Source organism: Anomaloglossus baeobatrachus, chromosome 6 (genome assembly GCF_048569485.1).
Source record: "Anomaloglossus baeobatrachus isolate aAnoBae1 chromosome 6, aAnoBae1.hap1, whole genome shotgun sequence".
Classification (NCBI taxonomy): domain Eukaryota; kingdom Metazoa; phylum Chordata; class Amphibia; order Anura; family Aromobatidae; genus Anomaloglossus; species Anomaloglossus baeobatrachus.
Genome location: NC_134358.1, coordinates 290648359 through 290669592, shown reverse-complemented (window position 1 = coordinate 290669592; position 21234 = coordinate 290648359). Strand labels below are relative to the sequence as shown.

General features: G+C 44.4%; 1 protein-coding gene across 2 annotated transcripts in view; it reads left to right on the top strand.

The window, feature by feature from the left end:
* The window catches only part of RETREG1 (reticulophagy regulator 1), a 175334-nt gene that overhangs the window by 74688 nt on the left and 79412 nt on the right, over positions 1–21234 (top strand). The window contains exon 1 of one of the 2 annotated variants that reach the window (XM_075314876.1): positions 9521–9691. The exons of the other annotated variant lie outside the window; for it this stretch is intronic. Coding sequence (XP_075170991.1) covers positions 9657–9691 — 35 coding nt within the window. The 5' untranslated portion in view covers positions 9521–9656. Of the gene's footprint in view, positions 1–9520; positions 9692–21234 lie in introns of those variants that run through there. 2 annotated transcript variants of the gene reach the window in all.

Below are 21234 nucleotides of genomic sequence, written 5' to 3'. Positions count from 1 at the left end.
GCGAATATTCGCAAAGCGGAATATTTGTGGTATTCGATCATCTCTATTCATTAATAAATTAAACAACCTTCATAAGCTATAATATGTTTTTTTACTTCCAGACCCACCAAAACTTACTCCTATTCCACGGCCACAAACACAGCCACTCCAACATTTACCAGTAATTGTGCTATATGAGAGTCTTGGGGTCTAAATGTTCATAGTCTTTTGGATCTTTTTTTAAAGAGTCACTGCCCCTACCAGCAGCTCCACTAAAACCAGTAAAACTTGGGTAAATGTGCCAATCGTTTTTCAACAAGGGAATTTCTCTGCCCAAACGATACCTACAGTAAGAAATTTATCTCCCCCTTATGATTTTGAATTTCCACCTACACCAGGAAATCTTGAGTTTCTGCCCCTTTGCTTCTACCTGTAGCTGGCCCACCAATTCTCTACTCTGGAAATACCTCACAAAAAGTAGGAGTAGTACGTCCACAATCCCAAACAAGGTCCAATTCATCTGTAAAGAAGGCACCACTTCCCAGGAGGCCATAATGAAATGATAGTGTGTTGCCCCGGGCTATGGGGTACTCGGTCCAGGGCCGTATATGTACGGGGATGCTGTGTCATGGGTGTGCTATAGCTGTTGCCGTGTTCCGTGACCCTGGGAACGCTTTTAAAAAGGGTTTATATACAGGGGAGATGAATGAGTTTATATCGTGACGCCACTTGCTGGTTGCGGCTAAGTAGTTGGAGCCGCCGCTGCACAGTTTATGTCCACTGGGGCTGGTGGTGATGGCAGCTGGGATGTTGGGTCCTCCATAAGTAGGGGGGCTGAGCCCCAGGGTGTAGATGATGGGGTGCAGCGTGGGGAGAATGGATACCACACAATGGGAATTCAGTGCAAATCTGGTTTTTACTCACATGCAGATGGTGACGCTGGACAGCTGGTTCAGATCTCTTGTCCCTGTAGTCCCAGTGCCGGTGTGGTACCCTGATGGCTTCTTTGCCCTGCACCTCTCTGTCGTTTTGTGGAACCCCGTAGCTTGGAGCATCTGGGAGTTCCCTCCTGTCAGTTGTTAGGCTCTCGTCCGTACAGTGGGCAGTGTGAACCCTGTAAGGTCGGCGTTCAGTTCAGGTCCCTGGCTCAGTCGTTACTGCTGGTGCCCCCGGATTCAAGGGTCAGTGAGGTCCGTGAAGGTCCCCTAACTTTGCAGGTATTTTCTAGGTAATTTAAAGCGTTCAACTAACCTAGGGCCCTGTACCCCGTCGGTGCCTTGGTTCCAGAGGTACCTCGTCGTACCCTCCCTGGCAACCTCACTCCTGTACCAGTCAGGCCACCGTTATATGACCCCATCTTGAGACACACCCGTCTCCTCCACTCTCTACTGACTACTCACTACTGTCTCTTCTCCTCCCCCCCGAGTTGCTGGCTAGTGGACTGGATCGGCTCCACCTTTGGCCACTAGGTGGCCATCCATTGGGTCCCCAACTAGTCAGTCATCCCTGTCTGGGTGAGGGAACTGGGGATGTTCTGTGTGTTGATTGGTACCGGCATTGAGCTTTCAGGTCCCTGGGGGTAGGCCCTGCATCCGTGACAGGATGCAGTACCTAGTAGTGCCCTGAAGGGTTCAGGAGCGCTACAATAGTATGAGGTTAATGAAACTTCAAATAACAGACTCTGCCTGGTAAGTCCTCAAAGCCCAACTTCTCTCAAACCTGCTTCCCCACAGCTCCCTACAAAGTATGATGTTTCTACCAGTCCACAACACACTATCATAGTTCACCCACAGCCACACATGTGTCGCGGGCGGAGGAGGGGACGCCGCGCTCTCCCACTGCTCGGGTCCGGCTGCCGCTGCGGCTGCTGCGGCCTGCTGCTGCCGCTGCTCGGTGGCTCGAGCGATGGGCCGGATCCCGGGGACTCGAGCGGCGCTCCTCGCCCGTGAGTGAAAGGGGATTGGGTTTTGGGATAGTTTATTGTCCGTGACGCCACCCACGGCTGTGGTGATTGAGTGGACACCACCGCTGCTCTGTTTGGGGAGCCCGGGAGTGCTGGTACGGAGCAGCCAGTTGTTGATTTGCCCCTCCATGGGTAGGGGTCTTGGTGCTCCCAGGGCCCAGTGATGGGGTTGGTATGGTGGACAGGCGGGTATGGGGCCTGTGGAGGTGCAGGGGCGCAGGGGCAGCGCTGTGCCGCATGGCACGGAGGTACTCACTCAGCCAGTAAACACGACACAGTTCTCGGTAAACAAACGGCTGGTTGGACGGGTCCCTCGGACGGTTCCGGTGCTGCGGTTCCCTGCAGTTAGCGGTGATGGTCTCTTCCCTGCACCTATGTAAAGACTCTTGGTAGCGATGGGTCCCCACCGGTTACCCACTCCTCGGCTTCAATCTGGGCCGAAGGAGCCCTACTTTGCCCGCAGGCGCTGGCCCTGGGAAACTGGTGCCCTGGCGGTGGCGGTGTCTCCCCTTCACAGTCGGGCTGTTGCCTTCAATCGGGACTTGGTTGTTAGGAGACAGAGGTCCCCTTCACTGACGGATTTGGCAAATTATGGCGACTCCTAGCCTTGCCGGGATCCGAAAGGCCCCTGCCCTGGTGCTGACTGTTCTTCGTATACTGCTCCGGTACCGCCGGGTCACCACCCGTCCGCGGTCCTTCCAGCAACCTCCAAGCAGTCCCCCTGCCGACTATCACCGCCATCTGCTGACCTTGCTGTCTCAGTCCGGGGCACACACCCGGACCAACTTCAGGCTTTCTTAACTGTTTCTTTTTCTGTCGCCACTCTTACTGTCCTCCTTTACCACTTCACTTCCTTCTACTTTCACTTCCTAAACTGTTCTGCCTGATTCTTCCCGCCTCCAGGGCTGTGAACTCCTCGGTGGGCGGAGCCCACAGCCTGGCCCACCCCCTGGTGTGGACATCAGCCCCTGGAGGAAGGCAACAAGGATTTTAGGTTAGCTTGGATGTTCCTTCAGGGAATGTGGGGTGCATGTGATGTTGTGACCTGTGACCCCTGGCTTGCCCAGGGCGTCACACATGCACAGCATGATATGTCCCACACGCACACACAATATGATGGTCCCCCCCGTAGCTCTCTATATAGTATGGTGCGCTTTGCCTGGTTCTCCACAGCCCTCCATATAGTATGATGTTCCCCCACAGCCCCAGTACAGTATTATGGTCCCCACAGCTCCGCATATATTTTAATAGTCACCTCACATCTCCATATAGTATGAAGGTCCCTCTACACAGTATTTAGGTTCCCCCACAGCACCAATACAGTATGATGGTCCTCCACAGTTTCAATACAGTATGATGGTCCACTCCAAGACCCTCAATAAGTATTATGGTCCCCCACACCCCTAATTCAGTGTGATGGAGCCCCACAGCTCTCCATATAGTATTATGGTCCCCTACAGCCCAATACAGTATGATGGTCCTCCCACAGCCCTCCAAATAGTATGATAGTCCGCCCCAGCCCAAAACCATATGATGGTCTCCCCATAACCCTATATATAGTATGATTGTCCCTGACAGTCCCCCCACACAGTATGATAATCTCCACAGCCCCCATACAGCATGATTATAGTCACCATAGACGCTTCCAACAGTATGATGCACAGAACTGTACCCTGCCCAGTATGATGTCCATCACAGCCCCACACAGAGTATTATAGTCCCTCTACAGCATGATGGTCTCCACAGCTTTCAGCACAGAAAAGTGGTTCCCCACACAGTATTATGTTTCCACCACTGCCTTCAACATAGTTTGAGAGCTCACCCACAGTCCCTTACACAGTATGATGGTCCCCTCACAGCCCCACACACTGTTTGATGGTTCCCGCACCATGTATACTGGTCAGCCACAGCCCTCCATAAAGTATGATGGTCTCCCACAAAGTACTATGGTCACCACACTCCACAAAAGACCCTTATACTCATCTGGTCCAGCCACAGCCACTGTTTCCTCTTCTGTATTTTCTTGCAGTGAACAGAGGTGGCACAATGTTGTTATAGCTTTGGTTCGACCAACATTCCCTGCGTAGCACATGCCTTCAATAAGTGACAGACCATTGAGTCAGTTCTGTGCTCCACCACAGTTGTTAATAGTACTGTACTGGCATTCTGAGGATGCCAATATTCTTAACATTGTCGCAACTAATGTGGTCTATGGCCGGACCCGCTCATCTGGCATTTGCCTGATGGCCAGTCAGGCCATGAGCACCAGGCACTACTAATTTACTACTGACCTTTGGAGTAAGGTCAAGCCTAGGACATGGAAGAACTTTGGTATCTTTAGGTATCTTTTTGTTACTAAAACGTTGGAGCGATTAAGTACTCCAAGTGTACTATTTTTGGGGGTACATAAACTGCTGCATATGCCTGTCGATGAACATCTTGGAATTTTCCACTTTCTATTACCCTGTATAAGAAGAAGAAGAGTAGGATTCCAGCTTCAGGTGTCAGGTGCCTATGATATTCCAGGGATAAACCATATCACTGATCATCATGGCTTAGCTGGAAGAATCACTACAGCTTTGATCATTTGCAGATAAAGTCTAATTCCAGGGTTTATCACATTGACATTTCAGTCATGAGGGACAAAGGAATTTACACTGAAGTGGCCACGCTTACTTATGTTCCTACTGCTATGGTGACTTGCATGTTTTGTCAAAGTGCTCAGTTGAAGTTTTATATTTGCTAAATGTTATAATTATAGGTGACCCAGGTACTAGCTACAGCAGAAATCTCATAGTATACCCATCTAAAATGGATTATAATTTTATACCTTACTGGAGCACATAAGAATAAGGGCCCGAAAGACCAGTAATTGGGAAATAAGAGTTTCTTGTTTCTCCATTATTCGTCCATCTATAGTTCTATACTGTCCAACAATTACTTGTTCGGTGAGTGAGATTCTTTTTAAGGAGGCTTTAAAATCATTGTTCTCAGCAGCACATCCTCCCGTACAAACAGGTGACGTGCTGCCGATTACATCATGTTCTATTAGCCATCATTCTGTGCACATATAAGTGTGATCTGCCCGTCTAAACAGACCTTTATATGACTGCCGATCAGCCAGTATACAGCAGATGAGTGGTCGTTTTGTGGCCTTGGCCGGCTCATCTAAGTGGAGCATAAATGCTTATGGGCCGAACACTCATACAAGTAAAAGAACCCTTACTATATCTCTGCATATCTTCGGTTCTAGATGACATAAGATTTAGTGTCAGATAATATAAGAAAAAATTTAATCATGTTCTATAGTATTCCAAATATACCTAAATGCTTCCTACTAGTATGTGATGTATGTGATTATATACAGCGTAGTGATAGTGAAGGTATAAGCACTTTGCCTGCACCATAACTAGCAGGAACCATCTTTAATACTTCTCACACCTTACTCTTATGGCCCGGATTGGAGCAGGATTAGAGATCATTCTGATATGATCCATCCACTCGAATTCCATGGTCATTCACTTTAGTATCTAAGGCAATGTGTACACGTTCAATATTTGGTGCATTTTTACCTTAGTATTGGTAGCCAAAACCAGGAGTGGGTAATAAATACAGAAATGGTGCCGGTGTTTCTATTATACTTTTCCTCTGATTATCCCACTCCTGGTTTTGGTTTATAAATATGAAGGTAAAAAAACTCACCAAATACTTAACGTGTCCACGTGGCCTTTGTAGCTAGCAAAGATCTAAAGTTAGCAAAAATGGCTTCTTCTAGTACCAAATCGCTCCATGTAACTCCTGTTGGCTTGCTATGGCAAGCTCCACAATATGGTATCCTATCAGGCCCTGCTGACAGACATAATAAAGAAATATTCCATTGTATTATGTAAGTGATCTGAGGTCTGCATAGTTACATAGTTACTTAGGTTGAAAAAAGCCCTAGGTCCATCTAGTTCAACCTTCCTCCACCAGTTCTACATTTGGTCACTAAGTCATTTATAACCAATAATGTTGTGTGTACTGAGGAAATCATCCAGCCCTTTTTTAAAAGCTGTTATAGTATCTGCCATTACTACCTCTTGTGGTAGGGCATTCCACAGCCTGACTTCTCAAACTGTAAAGAACCCTTTCCTATTTAGCTGCCGGAATCGCTTTTCTTCCACTCGCAGTGAGTGCCCCCTGGTCCTTAGTATTATCTTTGGAAGAAATAAGTCATGTGCCAGTCCTTAATATTGACTACACATGTATTTATACATATAAATGAGATCTCCTCTGAGACGTCTTTTTTCTAAGCTAAACATATCTAACTGTTTCAACCTCTCATCATATGGGAGGCCTTCCATTCCTTGTAGTAGTCTAGTTGCCGCCTTTGAACTGACTCTAACTTCTGAATGTCCTTTTTAAAATGTGGAGCCCAAAACTGGATCCCATATTCCAGATGTGGCCTTACAAGTGATTTATAGAGGGGTAACAATATGTTGGGATACCGGGATCTCATCTCTCTTTTTATACACCCTAGAATCTTGTTTGCTTTTGCAGCTGCTGCTTGACATTGAGTGCTGCTGCTCAGCTTATTTGTAATGAGAATACCCAAGTCCTTCTCCTGTTCTGTAGTCCTGAGTTTACTTCCATTTAATGTATACGCAGTTATAGGACTACTTCGTCCTAGGTGCATTACTTTACATTTATCAACAGTAAATCTCATTTGCCAAGTATCTGCCTATTCTGACATCTTATCCAGATCTTTTTGTAATATTGTACTATCAAGGTCAGTTTTTAATATCCTACATAGTTTGGTGTCATCAGCAAAGACTGACACTTTACTATCAATCCCATCGACAAGGTCATTAATAAAGAGATTAAAAAGAATTGGTCCTAGCACAGATCCCTGCGGCACCCCACTGCTGACTATAGCCCATTTAGAGAATGTACCATTTATGACTACTCTTTGTTTCCTATCTTTTAGCCAATTCCTTACCTAGTTGCATATAGTTTCCCCTAGTCCTTGCTTCTGGAGCTTTAGTATAAGGCTATTATGGGGTACAGTATCAAATGCCTTTGCAAAGTCCAAATATATCACATCAGCTGCATTACCAATATCCAGATTGGCACTTACCCCCTTATAGAACCCCAACAGGTTGGTTAAACACGACTTATCTTTCATGAATCCATGCAGTTTGTCAGTTATTATATTATTTTCTGCAATATATTTTTGCATGTCAATCCTTAAAATGCCCTCAAAAAGTTTGCATACTACTGATGTCAGGCTTACTGGACGGTAGTTGCCTGGATCTACCCTCTTACCTTTGTTAAATATCGGTACCACATCAGAAATCCTCCAATCCTGAGGCACCAACCCTGTTACAAGCGAGTCTAAAAAGATGAGATACAGCGGACTGTCGATTACGGAGCTCAATTCTCTCAATATTCGTGGATGAATGTCATCTGGCCCAGTGGATTTGTCAATGTTTAATTTACTCAGACGTAGGCGTACTTAATTATTAATTAATTATATCGGGTGGTGACCTTTGATTTTTCACTTGTTGAATGATCCCTGGTACAGTCAGTTCCTTGGTGAACACTGATGAGAAGTGCCTGTTTAATATCTCAGTCTTTTGTTTGTCCTCTATAACTAACTTGTTATTATATTTTAAGTACTCTGCTGGCATATAAAATAATTACAAAAAAACCTACAAAAAGAAAATAAAATATAAACATAATAGTAATCGCTGTGTAATTACCAAACTGGGCCTGTCCTTAGCAGGTTAATACCTTTCTATGAACAACACCCTACAAAACCTGTACAGCAGCACACAGTGGCAATGACAGCTATGACGGGTTAATTATAAAACACCTCCAAATGAGTCCTAACAAATGCCATTGCTCTAGTGGGTCCAGGTCTCCATAATGGTTTTAGTATTTTTGAGAGCAGTAACACCTTGTGCCATTCTTGTAAAAATTACCAGAACCGTGACAGTAAGAAAAAAGCTCAAGAGCACTTATGTCAAGCTCTGGCCCTCGGGCCAAATCTGACCCGTAGGCTGATTTTATTTGGCCTGTGATGCTATTCTGTATGGAGTGATATATGGAGCACATCATTCTGTATGGAGGACTACGTGGTGCACATTATTCTGTATGGAGGTCGATGTGGGGTTCATTATTTTGTTTTTAGAGGTATGTGGGGCACTTTATTCTGTATAGAGGTCGATGTGGGGCGCATTATTCTGTATGGAGGGATATGTGGGGCGTATTATTCTGTATGGAGAATTATGTGGGGCACATCATTCTGTATGGAGGACTACGTGGGGCGCATTATTCTGTATGGAGGATTATGTGGGGCACATCATTCTGCATGGAGGACTATGTGGGGCACATTATTCTGTATGGAGGTCGATGTGGGGTGCATTATTCTGTTTTTAGAGATATGTGGGGCACTTTATTCTGTATGAAGGGCTATGTGGGGCGTATTATTCTGTATGGAGGATTATGTGGGGCACATTATCCTGTAGGGAGGACTACGTGGGGCACATTATTCTGTATGGAGGTCGATGTGGGGCGCATTATTCTGTATGGAGGGCTATGTGGGGCGTAGTATTCTGTATGGAGGATTATGTGGGGCACATCATTCTGTATGGAGGACTACGTGGGGCACATTATTCTGTATGGAGGTCGATGTGGGGCGCATTATTTTGTTTTTAGAGGTATGTGGAGCACTTTATTCTGTATGGAGGGATATGTGGGGCGTATTATTCTGTATGGAGGGCTATGTGGGGGCCAAATGTTCTGTATGGAGGTCTATGGGGGCACATTAATTCTGTATGGACGACTATGTGGGGCCCATTATTCTGTATGGAGGACTGTGTGGGGCACATTATTCTGTATGGAGGACTAGTTGGGGCACATTATTCTGTATGGAGGACTAGTTGGAGCCCACAACTTTGTTCAAGTTTTTAACTTTGGCCTTCTGTGTATTTGACTTTAACATCCCTGCTCTAGGGCCTATACTAATCTGGCACACAATATGTCCAAGTTATAATAGAGAGATGTAAAAGCCACATTAACCCTTTGCTTTTTCCATTGATTCTTCATCTACCAGCAATCTATGGACACAGATCCAGGTTGATACCATTCTAGGTAACAAGGATTTTGTTCACAGTACTAAAACCCTAATCTTTTTCTATAGGAGTATATTGGCATTTTGTACATTGTTGAGATACATGAAACCTATTCAATTATATCATTAGTGCAGAGCGCCGGAAATGCTCGGGAACCGGAAATCGTGCGCTGAACTCTGACTATAAATTCTTTATACTTATTACCTTCTGAGTATATACTTTGCTTTATTGGCAGGTGACAGAGTCCAGGTCTACAAATAATTAAGGCTTTGTCAATGCATTAGAACCTGGTATGGCTTCAAGTAGACGTTGTCATAATACAAAATCCAGCAGTGGTGTAGCCTGGTCACAGCAGAGGAGAAGATGCCAGCAGCAGGCGGCTCATGATACCCAGGAGTGTCACAGGCATATTTATACCAGCCAATCACCGCATGCTCACACAGCTTCATTCAAGCCTGGCGACACACAGGAGGTTTGTAAACACGTTCACAGTGCCGAGCTTACACGACCTGGGCAGCCCTGCTGAAGGTTAACTGGAAGGAACACTGTATACCTGGATTATACTGACTGGCACAGACGGCTTTGAGAACAAGGCACAAATGCCTGACGGTGAAGACTTTGAACTAGATGAGAGGTATTCTATTCTCAATGATGGCTATATGTCAGTCATAACATCTTACAATGCAGGGAGTCTGTCTAGTTTTTATTTTTGTATTTATTAAGCTTGCTTATGCAGCACGATCTGTCACCAGGGTTTTGCTACCTCATCTGACAGCAGCATATTGTAGAGACAGAGACCCTGATTCCTGCGATGTGTTACTTACTGAGCTGCTTGTTGTCATGTTGATAAAATCAATGTTTTGTCTGCTGCAGATCTAGCAGTTATACAGAGCTCATGAATATGCTGGACTACCTTGCAGCAGGCCAAGTAGTCCACTAATGATAATCTCCTGCTGATTAAACAGTGATTTTATCAAACTACACTAAGCAGCCCATTAAGTGATACATCGCTGTAATCAGGATCTCTGTCCCTGTGTTCTGCTGCTCTCAGATTAAGTGGCAAAAAACCTGCCTAAATTCAGTATGTCTTTGGAGTATGGGAAGAAACTGGAGTACCTGGAAGAAACCTACATAAAGGTGGGGAGAACACACAAAAAGCATGGACACTGACAGTAAAGGGACCTTGTGCAGGATTTGTGTTTCGGCCCAACTATCATTAGGTGCCAACGTTAAAACACGTGCACATTTTAGTGTAAATTCACATTAGGAACAATATAATATGTGCATTTGGTAAGACATAATACAGGCACATTTACACATTACTTATGCATATACATAGTACACACATGCATAAATGAGATACGTACATACATAAACACATACTTATACACAGCAACATCTTTGTAATGCTCTTATTTAGAAGATCAGATGATTTTTTTTTTGGTTTAGGTATTTATAGTTGTAACAGGCAAGGTTTTGTAGTCTTGTAAGACAGACTTTAATTTTTTAAATGCCATTTTACCGGACACATCTGTAAGCATTATTACATTGGTGTTAACCTTTTTTATGGATTTAATGGAGAAAAAACCGCAACAATCACATAATTTATATGTCATTTATTGATCACTATAAGTATTCTGTTCACCATAGTGTAGGGGTTGTTACAATCACAGAAATACAACATATTTCCATTTTTTTACTGGTTTATGATGTTTATTTTTTTAAAACATATTAAACACTAATTATTTATTTTGTGTGAAAAAAAATGTTTTGACTTTTATTTTACCAATACACTGGTATATAGATTTCATATAGAGATGTATCACTAATTACCAGTACAATATGCCTGTAAAGAAGAATACTATTTAACTCTATAGGCAGTAAAAATCTCAGATTTTGCAGTGCAGCTCACAGTAAGGCTAGGTTCGCACACTGCGTCTTTTTGACGCTGCTTTTTTGTGCGTTTTTGGCCGCTAAAAACGCACAAAAACGCACCTGCGTCGAAAAAAACGCATCAAAAAACGCATGCGTTTTTGCCGCGATTTGGTGCGTTTTCTTGCTGCGTTTTTGATCTCTGCGTTTTGCTGCGTTTTTCCAATGCATTGCATGGGGGGAAAATGCAGAAAAACGCAGGAAAGTACTGACATGTCCATTTTTTTTTTTTAACTCAAAAACGCAGGTAAAAAAAACAGATGTGTGCGGACAGCAAAAATGAAAACTCATAGACTTTGCTGGGGAAGCAAAGTCCTGCAGTTTTGAGGCCAAAAACGCACCCGAAAAACGCGCAAAAATGCCGCGAAAAATGCACTGTGTGAACATAGCCTTAGACACTGAGAGCATCTCTGGAGTCAGCCCTTGAACCATGAAGGGGGTCTCACTCACTTCATTACAAATTTCAATTTAATTTTCCATTATTCCCATATGAGGCATCCAGATAGTACATAGACCCATAGATTTCAGGTCTGTAAAATTTAGATCTCTGAAATGCTCACTTTTTTTATGTGTGATATTAATCATTTTCTGATACAAATGGTAGTTTCTGCAGATCCCATCATGGAATTAAAGTGCATACACAATGGAGATTGATAAGAATTAGGTAATGTTTTTCAGTGTCACCAAGGTTGTAATTAAAGTGCTGTATACATTCTGCCTTATTAGGTATGTAGCATATCTCTGAAGAATGTTTAACCAACATATTAAGTCACACTGGTTGTTAGCATTCTCTATCTGTGTGATAAGCTACATTAGTATAAAGGTACCGTCACACTAAGCGACGCTCCAGCGATCCCACCAGCAACCTGACCTGGCAGGGATCGCTGGAGCGTCGCTACACGGGTTTGCTGGTGAGCTGTCACACAGGCAGATCTCACCAGCAACCAGTGACCAGCCCCCAGCCAGCAGTGACGCGTGGAAGTGATGCTGCTCTTGGTAACTAAGGTAAATATCGGGTAACCAACACGATATTTACCTTGGTTACCAGCGCACACCGCTTAGCGCTGGCTCCCTGCACTCCTAGCCAGAGTACACATCGGGTTAATTACCCGATGTGTAGTCTGGCTACGTATGCAGGGAGCAGGGAGCCGGCACTGACAGTGAGAGCGGCGGACGCTGGTAACGAAGGTAAATATCAGGTAACCAAGGAAAGGGCTTCTTGGTTACCCGATATTTACATTGGTTACCAGCGTCCGCAGAAGCCGGCTCCTGCTCACTGCACATTTAGTTGTTGCTGTCTCGCTGTCACACACACGATCTGTGCTTCACAGCAGGACAGCAACAACTAAAAAATGACCCAGGACATTCAGCAACAACCAACGACCTCACAGCAGGGGCCAGGTTGTTGCTGGATGTCACACACAGCAACATCGCTAGCAACATCGCTGTTACGTCACAAAAGTTGTGCCTCAGCAGCGATGTTGCTAGCGATGTTGCTTAGTGAGACGTGGCCTTAAGGGCTGCGTACTGCTGGATGTGATAGTACATCATTTTATATTTTTTGGTAATATTTTAGGACTTTTATAAAAACTACTACAAATAATTTAGGAGGTGTTACCAATGCCAGACAGTCACATGTGAACTGTTAAAAGCAAAAACTAACAACTGATTGCTAAACATACAGTTTTATATTGTTTTTGCTTTGAGATTTTTTTTTAATCATTTTTATAATTTCTTTTATAAAATTAGCCATTGCTTTATCTCATAATACTTGAAGTATCTTCTCATTATGCTTGTGGAAAAGCATTTATAATGTCACAAAACCTAACCAGCATGTTTAGCATATGGCTCATGTGCAGAGGCGGATTAAGGGCTCGTGCGCACGTTGCCGAATTTCATGCAGTTACGGTGCATATAGCACTGCAGTGTAAATGCATGCGTCCTGCGTCCCCTACACAGTCTATGTAGATTGTGCATGAGTCGTGCGCACGTTGCTTTTATGAACGCAGCGATTTGGGTGCTAAAATTTTGCCCCAAATCCGTGCGTTCATAAAAGATGCATGTCAATTAATTTGTGCGTTCTGGATGCAGCTACGACTCTGTCTATGGTGGGGCAGCAGCCATAGCGCATGAAATCGGCTTTTTTTCTGCAGAAACACCGCATCCATTATGCAGTGTTTCTGCAGCGATTTGACGCGCACATGTGCTGTTAAATCGCTGCAGAAATTTCTGCAGGGACACGACGCAACGTGCGCACACAGCCTAAGAGTGCAGTTTAGAAGGGGTGGAGCACCGATGTGTCATGTGACGTCACACGATACCCTCGATAGATCACATGATTAACACACAGGTATACATCTGCAGATGCAAAATGAAAAAGACAATGGCATGCAATTTTTTTCCTTTTATACAGCGCTAAACATGACAGTGCTATACATAATAGAGCAGGGGTGGGAAATTAATTTTCCCAAGGGGCCACATGAGAGACTGCGACTGAACCAGAAGACAGAAATTCTGCTCAATATTAACTTAATTATAATTATTATTTAATAATAATTGTATAACTTAATATTGAGCAGAATTAAGTATGCCTATACCCTCCTATATACAGCATAAGCCCACACACAGCACCCTCTATATACACAGTATGAGCCCCCACATAGCCTCTGTATACAGTATGAGCCTCTCTCTACATAACCCCCTTTATCCTGTATGAGCCCCCACATAACTTCTTATATACAGCATGAGCTCCACACATAGCTCTCTATAGTCAGCATTATCCCCAACGTAGATCCTATGCATTGGCCCCTACATAGCCTTCCATATACAGCATGAGCCCCCACATAGCCTCCTTATACAGCATGAGCCCCCACACATGTCCTTATATATAACATAGCTTGTTATACACAGTATTAGCCCCCACATGGCCTCCTATGTACAGCATGAGGCCCCACATAGCCTCTTATTTACAGCAAGAGCCCCCACATAGCCTTCTATATACAGCATGAGCATCCAGACAGCCTCCTATATATAGCAGGATCCCTCACATAGCCTCCTATATGCAGCATGAGCCTCCAAACAGCTCTATCTATACAGTTGGAGCCCCCACGCATCCGACACACATATAGAAAGATAAACACGAGCACACATTCCCCAGGGGCTCCACTTCTTGATGCTGAATCACACATGCTGGCACCAGCTGATGACATTATCATGCTAATCACAGGAGCTCCTCTATAGCTGCTCTGCCATTCTGTATTGCCGGCAGCGTGATTCCAGGAAAGCTCCCTGCTTGGAGATTTGCGCCGGGGGAACGGGAGGGAGGTGAATATGTGTTGCCCTACAAAACATAATGGCAATCTGGCCATGGGTACCCCAGAGCTCCAGACCCCAGGTGGTAGCCCAGATTTCTCATTATAATCCAAATATGCTCATGGGTGAAAGTGATAGGCAAACATCATGGATTTATCTGTTCATTGACTGTGTTAATGTCCTATACTTTACACCATGCTTGTCAAAAGGTGTTTGACATTCACACTATGGCTCACATGTGTAAAATCTGGATGGTATGCCAGTCGGAGGAAATAGTGTAATGCATACAGCATGGCTATTAGGGAATGTGGCCTATACTGATGAGTAATGACAGGTGTCACAGTGGTTATTTACCACCACGTTTCTAAAGGTCTAGTCACATGTCCGTAATTTACCACATACATGAAAAAAAACAGAGAATTTTTCTGAGGAATCTTCAAGAAAATAATGAGGTTCCCCATTGACTTGCATTAGGTTCTTTAATTGTGACGAATACTGGAATACTACTAGAAAAAAGGAGGGGAGCCAGCACTGCTTATGAATGGCATGCAACAATGAAGAAATAAAAAGTGTAATATTCACAAATTCATTCCTACTGTAACAATTCAATGAGATTTTTTGCAAATGATTGATCAATGATTTGAGCCCCCCTGCCCCGTCACGGCAAATCTCTATAGGGGGGTCCCTAACGCTATATTATAAATTATTATGTACCATAAGGTCTCATATAATGAGCAGGACCATATGAAAACACCACTTACCCGAGACATGTCTGAACCGCTCCCATGCTGCCAGGACTGACAACCGCGAATAAAGGCAGCCCAGGTGCCAGTGTGTGTGGCAGAACCACACACACCAGCACAATGTCAGGACTGGCCCTCACAGTGCCAGACCAGCAAACATGGATGAGGGCGGAACAAGGTTCAGGCAGGTGGTGTTTAAATAATGATGCTTTTAATATAGTCCTGCTTATTATATGAGACCTTATGGTACATAATAATTTATAATATAGCGTTAGGGACCCCCCTATAGAGATTTGCCGTGACGGGGCAGGAGGGCTCAAATCATTAATCAATCATTTGCAAAAAATCTCATTGAATTGTTACAGTAGGAATGAATTTGTGAATATTACACTTTTTATTTCTTCATTGTTGCATGCCATTCATAAGCAGTGCTGGCTCCCCTCCTCTTTGCGTTTACTGGTCAGGTGGTTGACCGCCACCTTGCCGTGCATGCCCAGTGTGGTTTGCAAATTCCTTCTGTCGCCATCAAAATTCAGTTTGGTGCTTGTTCACACAGCCATCGCCTCCTGCTCCAAGGCATCATTATTTAAACACCACCTGCCTGAACCTTGTTCCGCCCTCATCCATGTTTGCTGGTCTGGCACTGTGAGGGCCAGTCCTGACATTGTGCTGGTGTGTGTGGCTCTGCCACACATACTGGCACCTGGGCTGCCTTTATTCGCGGTTGTCAGTCCTGGCAGCATGGGAGCGGTTCAGACATGTCTCGGGTAAGTGGTGTTTTCATATGGTCCTGCTCATTATATGAGACCTTATGGTACATAATAATTTATAATATAGCGTTAGGGACCCCCCTATAGAGATTTGCCGTGACAGGCAGGGGGGCTCAAATCATTGATCAATCATTTGCAAAAAATCTCATTGAATTGTTACAGTAGGAATGAATTTGTGAATATTACACTTTTTATTTCTTCATTGTTGCATGCCATTCATAAGCAGTGCTGGCTCCCCTCCTTTTTTGGAATACTACTAGGTATTCGGTATGAATAATCCGAACATGAATATTTTACTATTCACTCATCACTACTCTTGACAGCCACTGATTGCCCTACATAATTTCCAGTTTGCCACAATGATAGCCATATTGCTTCATACCAGCCAAAATTCCACCATGGCAGCCACAACGGCTCTCATGCCAGACACAATGCCTCCATAAAAGACACTACTCCAAATAGTACCATCTATTCATGAGGCTTATAAACCTCTGTCACTAAAAAGGGGAAACATGACAATTTCCATGCTGGCGATGATGAATTTTCCTGGCAATCATACCTGTTTAATAGTTTTGTGTTTTACAAATCGTTGTCCATTCAGTACCCAGAGCCTTAAGCGGGCTTTACACGCTGCAATATCGGTCCCGATATCGCCAGCGTGGGTACCCGCCCCCATCTGTTGTGCGACACAGGCAAATCGCTGCCCGTGCCGCACAACATCGCCCAGACCCGTCACACATACTTACCTGCCCGGCGACGTCGCTGTGACCGGCGAACCGCCTCCTTTCTAAGGGGGCGGTCCGTGCGGCGTCACAGCGACGTTACCGAGCGGCCACCCAATAGAAGCGGAGGGGCGGAGATGAGCGGGACGTAACATCCCGCCCACCTCCTTCCTTCTGCATAGCGGCCGGGAGGCAGGTAAGGAGAGGATCCTCGTTCCTGCGGCGTCACACATAGCGATGTGTGCTGCCGCAGCAACGAGGAACAACTTCGTTACTGCTGCAGTAACGATATTTGAGAATGGACCCCCATGTCACCGATGAGCGATTTTGCACGTTTTTGCGACGATGCAAAATCGCTCATAGGTGTCACACGCAACGGTATCGCTAATGCGGCCGGATGTGCGTCACAAATTCCGTGACCCCAACAACTCCGCATTAGCGATGTCGCAGCATGTAAAGCCCCCTTTAGTCACCTCAAGTACAGTAGCAACATGTGAGAATGAACAAATAGATCTGATGACTAAGTTTATGGCTTTTATGTACCTAGAACATGTCCTTGGGTAATGAAGAGATTTAGCGTAATCTTTAGTTCACTGGAAAAGTCCACGTTGACAAAACAAACACGATTTCATAATCTTCCTGATATTGACAAGATGCATCTACTTCATGTGCTAATATTCGTATCTGGAGAGAAATGTGCCAGAAATATGGGACTTTAACACATTTTTTAGCCCAGGGCAAAGTTTCCATAAGAGTTTTTTTTTTTTTATCATACTACATTCAGTTATACAATTTTTAGAACATTGTCTATATCAGTTCCTTAAGGGGTAACATGTATACCGGGATGGGGCCATTATGGGGACGTTTACCAGGACGGGGCCATATAGTCCAGGATAAAGTCATGAAGTTATTCACCAGAATGGGGGACATATTTACCAGGAAGTGGCTCAGGATGGGGGACTTTAGTACAGGATGGGGGGGGGTGGTCAGTACTACACAAAGAAGAGGGAGGGGGGAATTTTCTATGTCTTCATAGGGTTTAGAACCCAATGATGGTCCAAACATCTGACCTATGTAAGTCGACGACTGCACACAAAAACCCTTGTAGTCTGACCTCAGTATTGTGGTAAAATTACAAACAAGAAACAGGAAACAAACAGAAGAGATTATGACTGCAGGATTAGACTGCACACATTGTTTATAGTCTGTAACCATGAAGATAGTGTTCTATATAGTAGCGGTACTCAAAGTTGCTTTATTTTTCATCTTTGATGTGTTTTAAAAATAAAACATTCGTAAAAGCGGAAATTTCCTTTAACTTTCATTATCATCACCATTTCATTCAAGGCTACTTAGGGCCGTTTCACATTTGCGCTATTTTGACGGAATCGGGTTCCGTCACTGATGTAGTACAGTTCATTTATTTACAGTGGAAGCGCGACATCATGTGGACACAAGCGGGTACTGCATGACACACACACGCGCCATAGTAACGCGCTTCCAATGTAAATAAATGAACTGTACTACATTAGTGACGGATTCCGTTTGCGTCAAAACAACGCAAGTGTGAAACTAGCCTTAAGCGGGCTTTACACACTGCGATATCGGTCCCGATATCGCTAGTGTGGGTACCCGCCCCATCTGTTCTGCAACACGGGCAAATCGCTGCCCGTGCTGCACAACATTGCCCAGACCCGTCACACATACTTACCTGCCCGGCGACGTCGCTGTGATCGGCGAACCGCCTCCTTTCTAAGGGGGCGGTCCGTGCGGCGTCACAGCGACGTCACTGAGCGGCCGCCCAATAGCAGCGGAGGGGCGGAGCTGAGCGGGACGTAACATCCCGCCCACCTCCTTCCTTCCGCATAGCGGCCGGGGGGCAGGTAAGGAGAGGTTCCTCGTTCCTGCGGTGTCACACGGAGCGATGTGTGCTGCCACAGGAACGAGGAACAACCTCGTTACTGCTGCAGTAACGATTTTTGAGAATGGACCCCCATGTCACCGATGAGCGATTTTGCACGTTTTTGCAACGATGCAAAATCGCTCATCGGTGTCACACGCAACGGCATCGCTAATACGGCCGAATGTGCGTCACCAATTCCGTGACCCCAACGACTTCGCATTAGCGATGTCGTAGCGTGTAAAGCCCCCTTTAGAGGTGGTAGCAAAAATGTCAAATAGTACAGTTGCCTGAAGCTAAGATTGATATCTAAACTACGATTTCCTACCATGATCCACACCATAATAACCCCTTGATTTTTCATATTCATCGAGCCTTCTCCGAAGGATAACTGGAATCGTTACCTAATGGTATTTACTATTTACTCACATGTAGATTGTTTCAGTGGTCTAAAGTTGCAGATTGGGAAATGTGCAACCTGAGACTGTGCCCTTTAGGAGGTGGGTCTGGAGGCTGGTCATAGGTATGGCCACATAGGGTTGCCTCACCACATATTTACTACACAACAGGATAAGGTTAGTACCGTAGTCATCTGTACAGAACGGGAAATCATGAGATGAAATGACAGTGATAAAGAGCGGCAGCTGTGTCTGGCAGCTGACAGGTGACTGCATGAGCACTGTGTTTGTATCCAAGTCCATGCGCAAGTAGGTTCTGTTTCAGAAGCTGGGAAGAACGCCAGCATTAGAAGGAGGCAAAGACAAAAAATGCAGCAGTCATTGCAGTCCAACTGGCAACACTAACATATATTAGACCTATTGCCGCCAAAGAAGAAATTCAAAAAACAATTTACATGGAAAAAGTCCCGTAACCTTGCAGTGATGTTGCTTCATTTATCTACCACATGTTTTTCTTAGTTCTTCATTTCTTTCATACCTATTAGATACGAGCCATACCACCCACACTTCCTTTCAGGACAGAGACTGAAAACTCAATTATTTTTATGTTCTCATTCTTGGGTGACCTAATGATAATTGCCATTTTAATAAAGCAAAATATTAATAATCAACCAGAAAATGTCATGGTTGTCGGAGGCCACAGGCTCAAAAAGACTGCCTTAAACAGACTTGGCACAGTCTCAAACTGGCCCACAGGAGGACAGGAGAATTCGCTGGTGGGCCCCTCTTTGCAGTAGTGTGTGATTTACCCCCAACATATTCAGTAGTTGGCACAATAGACTTGTTTTACTTTGTAGGGATTAAGGAAGCATCTCATCATTCATTTTACAAACTACTCAGCATATTATTATATAGAAGCATAGGTAAATTTGTGTATGTAGTGTTTGTATGTAGTTGATGAGTAGGCTCCAGAGTCAATGTTACTAGTGGGCCCCTGCCATCCCAGTCTGACACTGGTTGGCACAAGCCACTTCATCTGGCAGATTCCAGAGGAACTCCTACCTTCACCCTTTAACCCTTGTACAGGGATCTGATGTTACAACGGAGTGCAGTGGATTGCTTCCACGGAAGGGATGTCGTCTAGAGGAGCATACAAGAGGCAGGCAGGGTCACCAAACAGTGTCAGAGCCAAGGCATCATGTCATGAAAAGAATCGTAAAACAAGAGGATGGTCAAAATTCAGCTGAGGTCAGAAAACAGGAGAAATCAGGAAAACAATATAAACAAGAGCTAGCACAAGCCAGGTAGCAAAAGTAATTGACTGGCAGTGGAAATTAAAGACCCAGGAGTTTAAATAGCTGCCTGCCCCCCTTAAACCACCACCCATCCCTGAGGAGTCTCAGAAAGGAATAATCAACACCAGACAATTTACCCCATAGTTCCCTGTTCTAGTGGAACCAAAACTCCTAGGGATAAAACAGGACTGATGCTGTCAAACATCACCCACAAAAGGTTGTGGAGCTACCTAGTGGCCGAAGCAGAAACAAACAAGGCAGAATTCGCCACAGATGTTACAGAAAATGCTAAAACTGATCATCAGTAGTTCTATCATAAAAATAAACATTCTTGGATGGCACAATCAATAAATGTAAATAATAATCACAATATAGTGACAAATATCATAACTAAAGAACTACTGTATAATATCTAAATACAACCCTACCATGAGTGAAGAACACCACCGGGCAGTAACCAAATACCACCATACCTAAACCGTACCAACATACTGTGACCAAATAATAACACTATAGTATGATTATATAGCCCATGGGCATAGGTATATAAGAGTGTTTAGGGTGTACTTAAAGTGGAAAAAACCTTTTAAAGTGTTGTCTGCCTTTGTGGTTGCAATAAAATCGGAAAGTAGAAGACGGGTTTCATGCCGCGCTATAAACCACAAAGCTGGAGTATTGAAAGGGTATTCTTTTATTGAGCCATTCCAACGTGTTTCAAAGGCATGTCCGCCTTCTTCAGGGTAAAGAAACATACCAATACAGAAAAAACAAGGATTTAAATAAAAGTTTCCAGGTGAGGCCACGTTCCTGGGAATGACCTCATCTCCCCATGACTCATAGCCACGAGGAGCAGAGCTACGTCATGATCGAAAAAAAGCCCAAATCCTAAATGCTTTTGCACATTGAATGAAAAAGAAATATTTCTGTCGTGCAAAGTGGAATGATAGTAAACCCATAATAAAAGTGTTTTGTCAACAACAAAAATTGGGTATTTTTCTTGGTAAGAATAGAAAAAGAAAGAGAACAGGGGAGATTTGTGGAAAAAAAGGGGGGGGGAGCCAGGATTTGAACCTGCGGAGAAAGTGTTGGGAAAGGACGGGAGGCT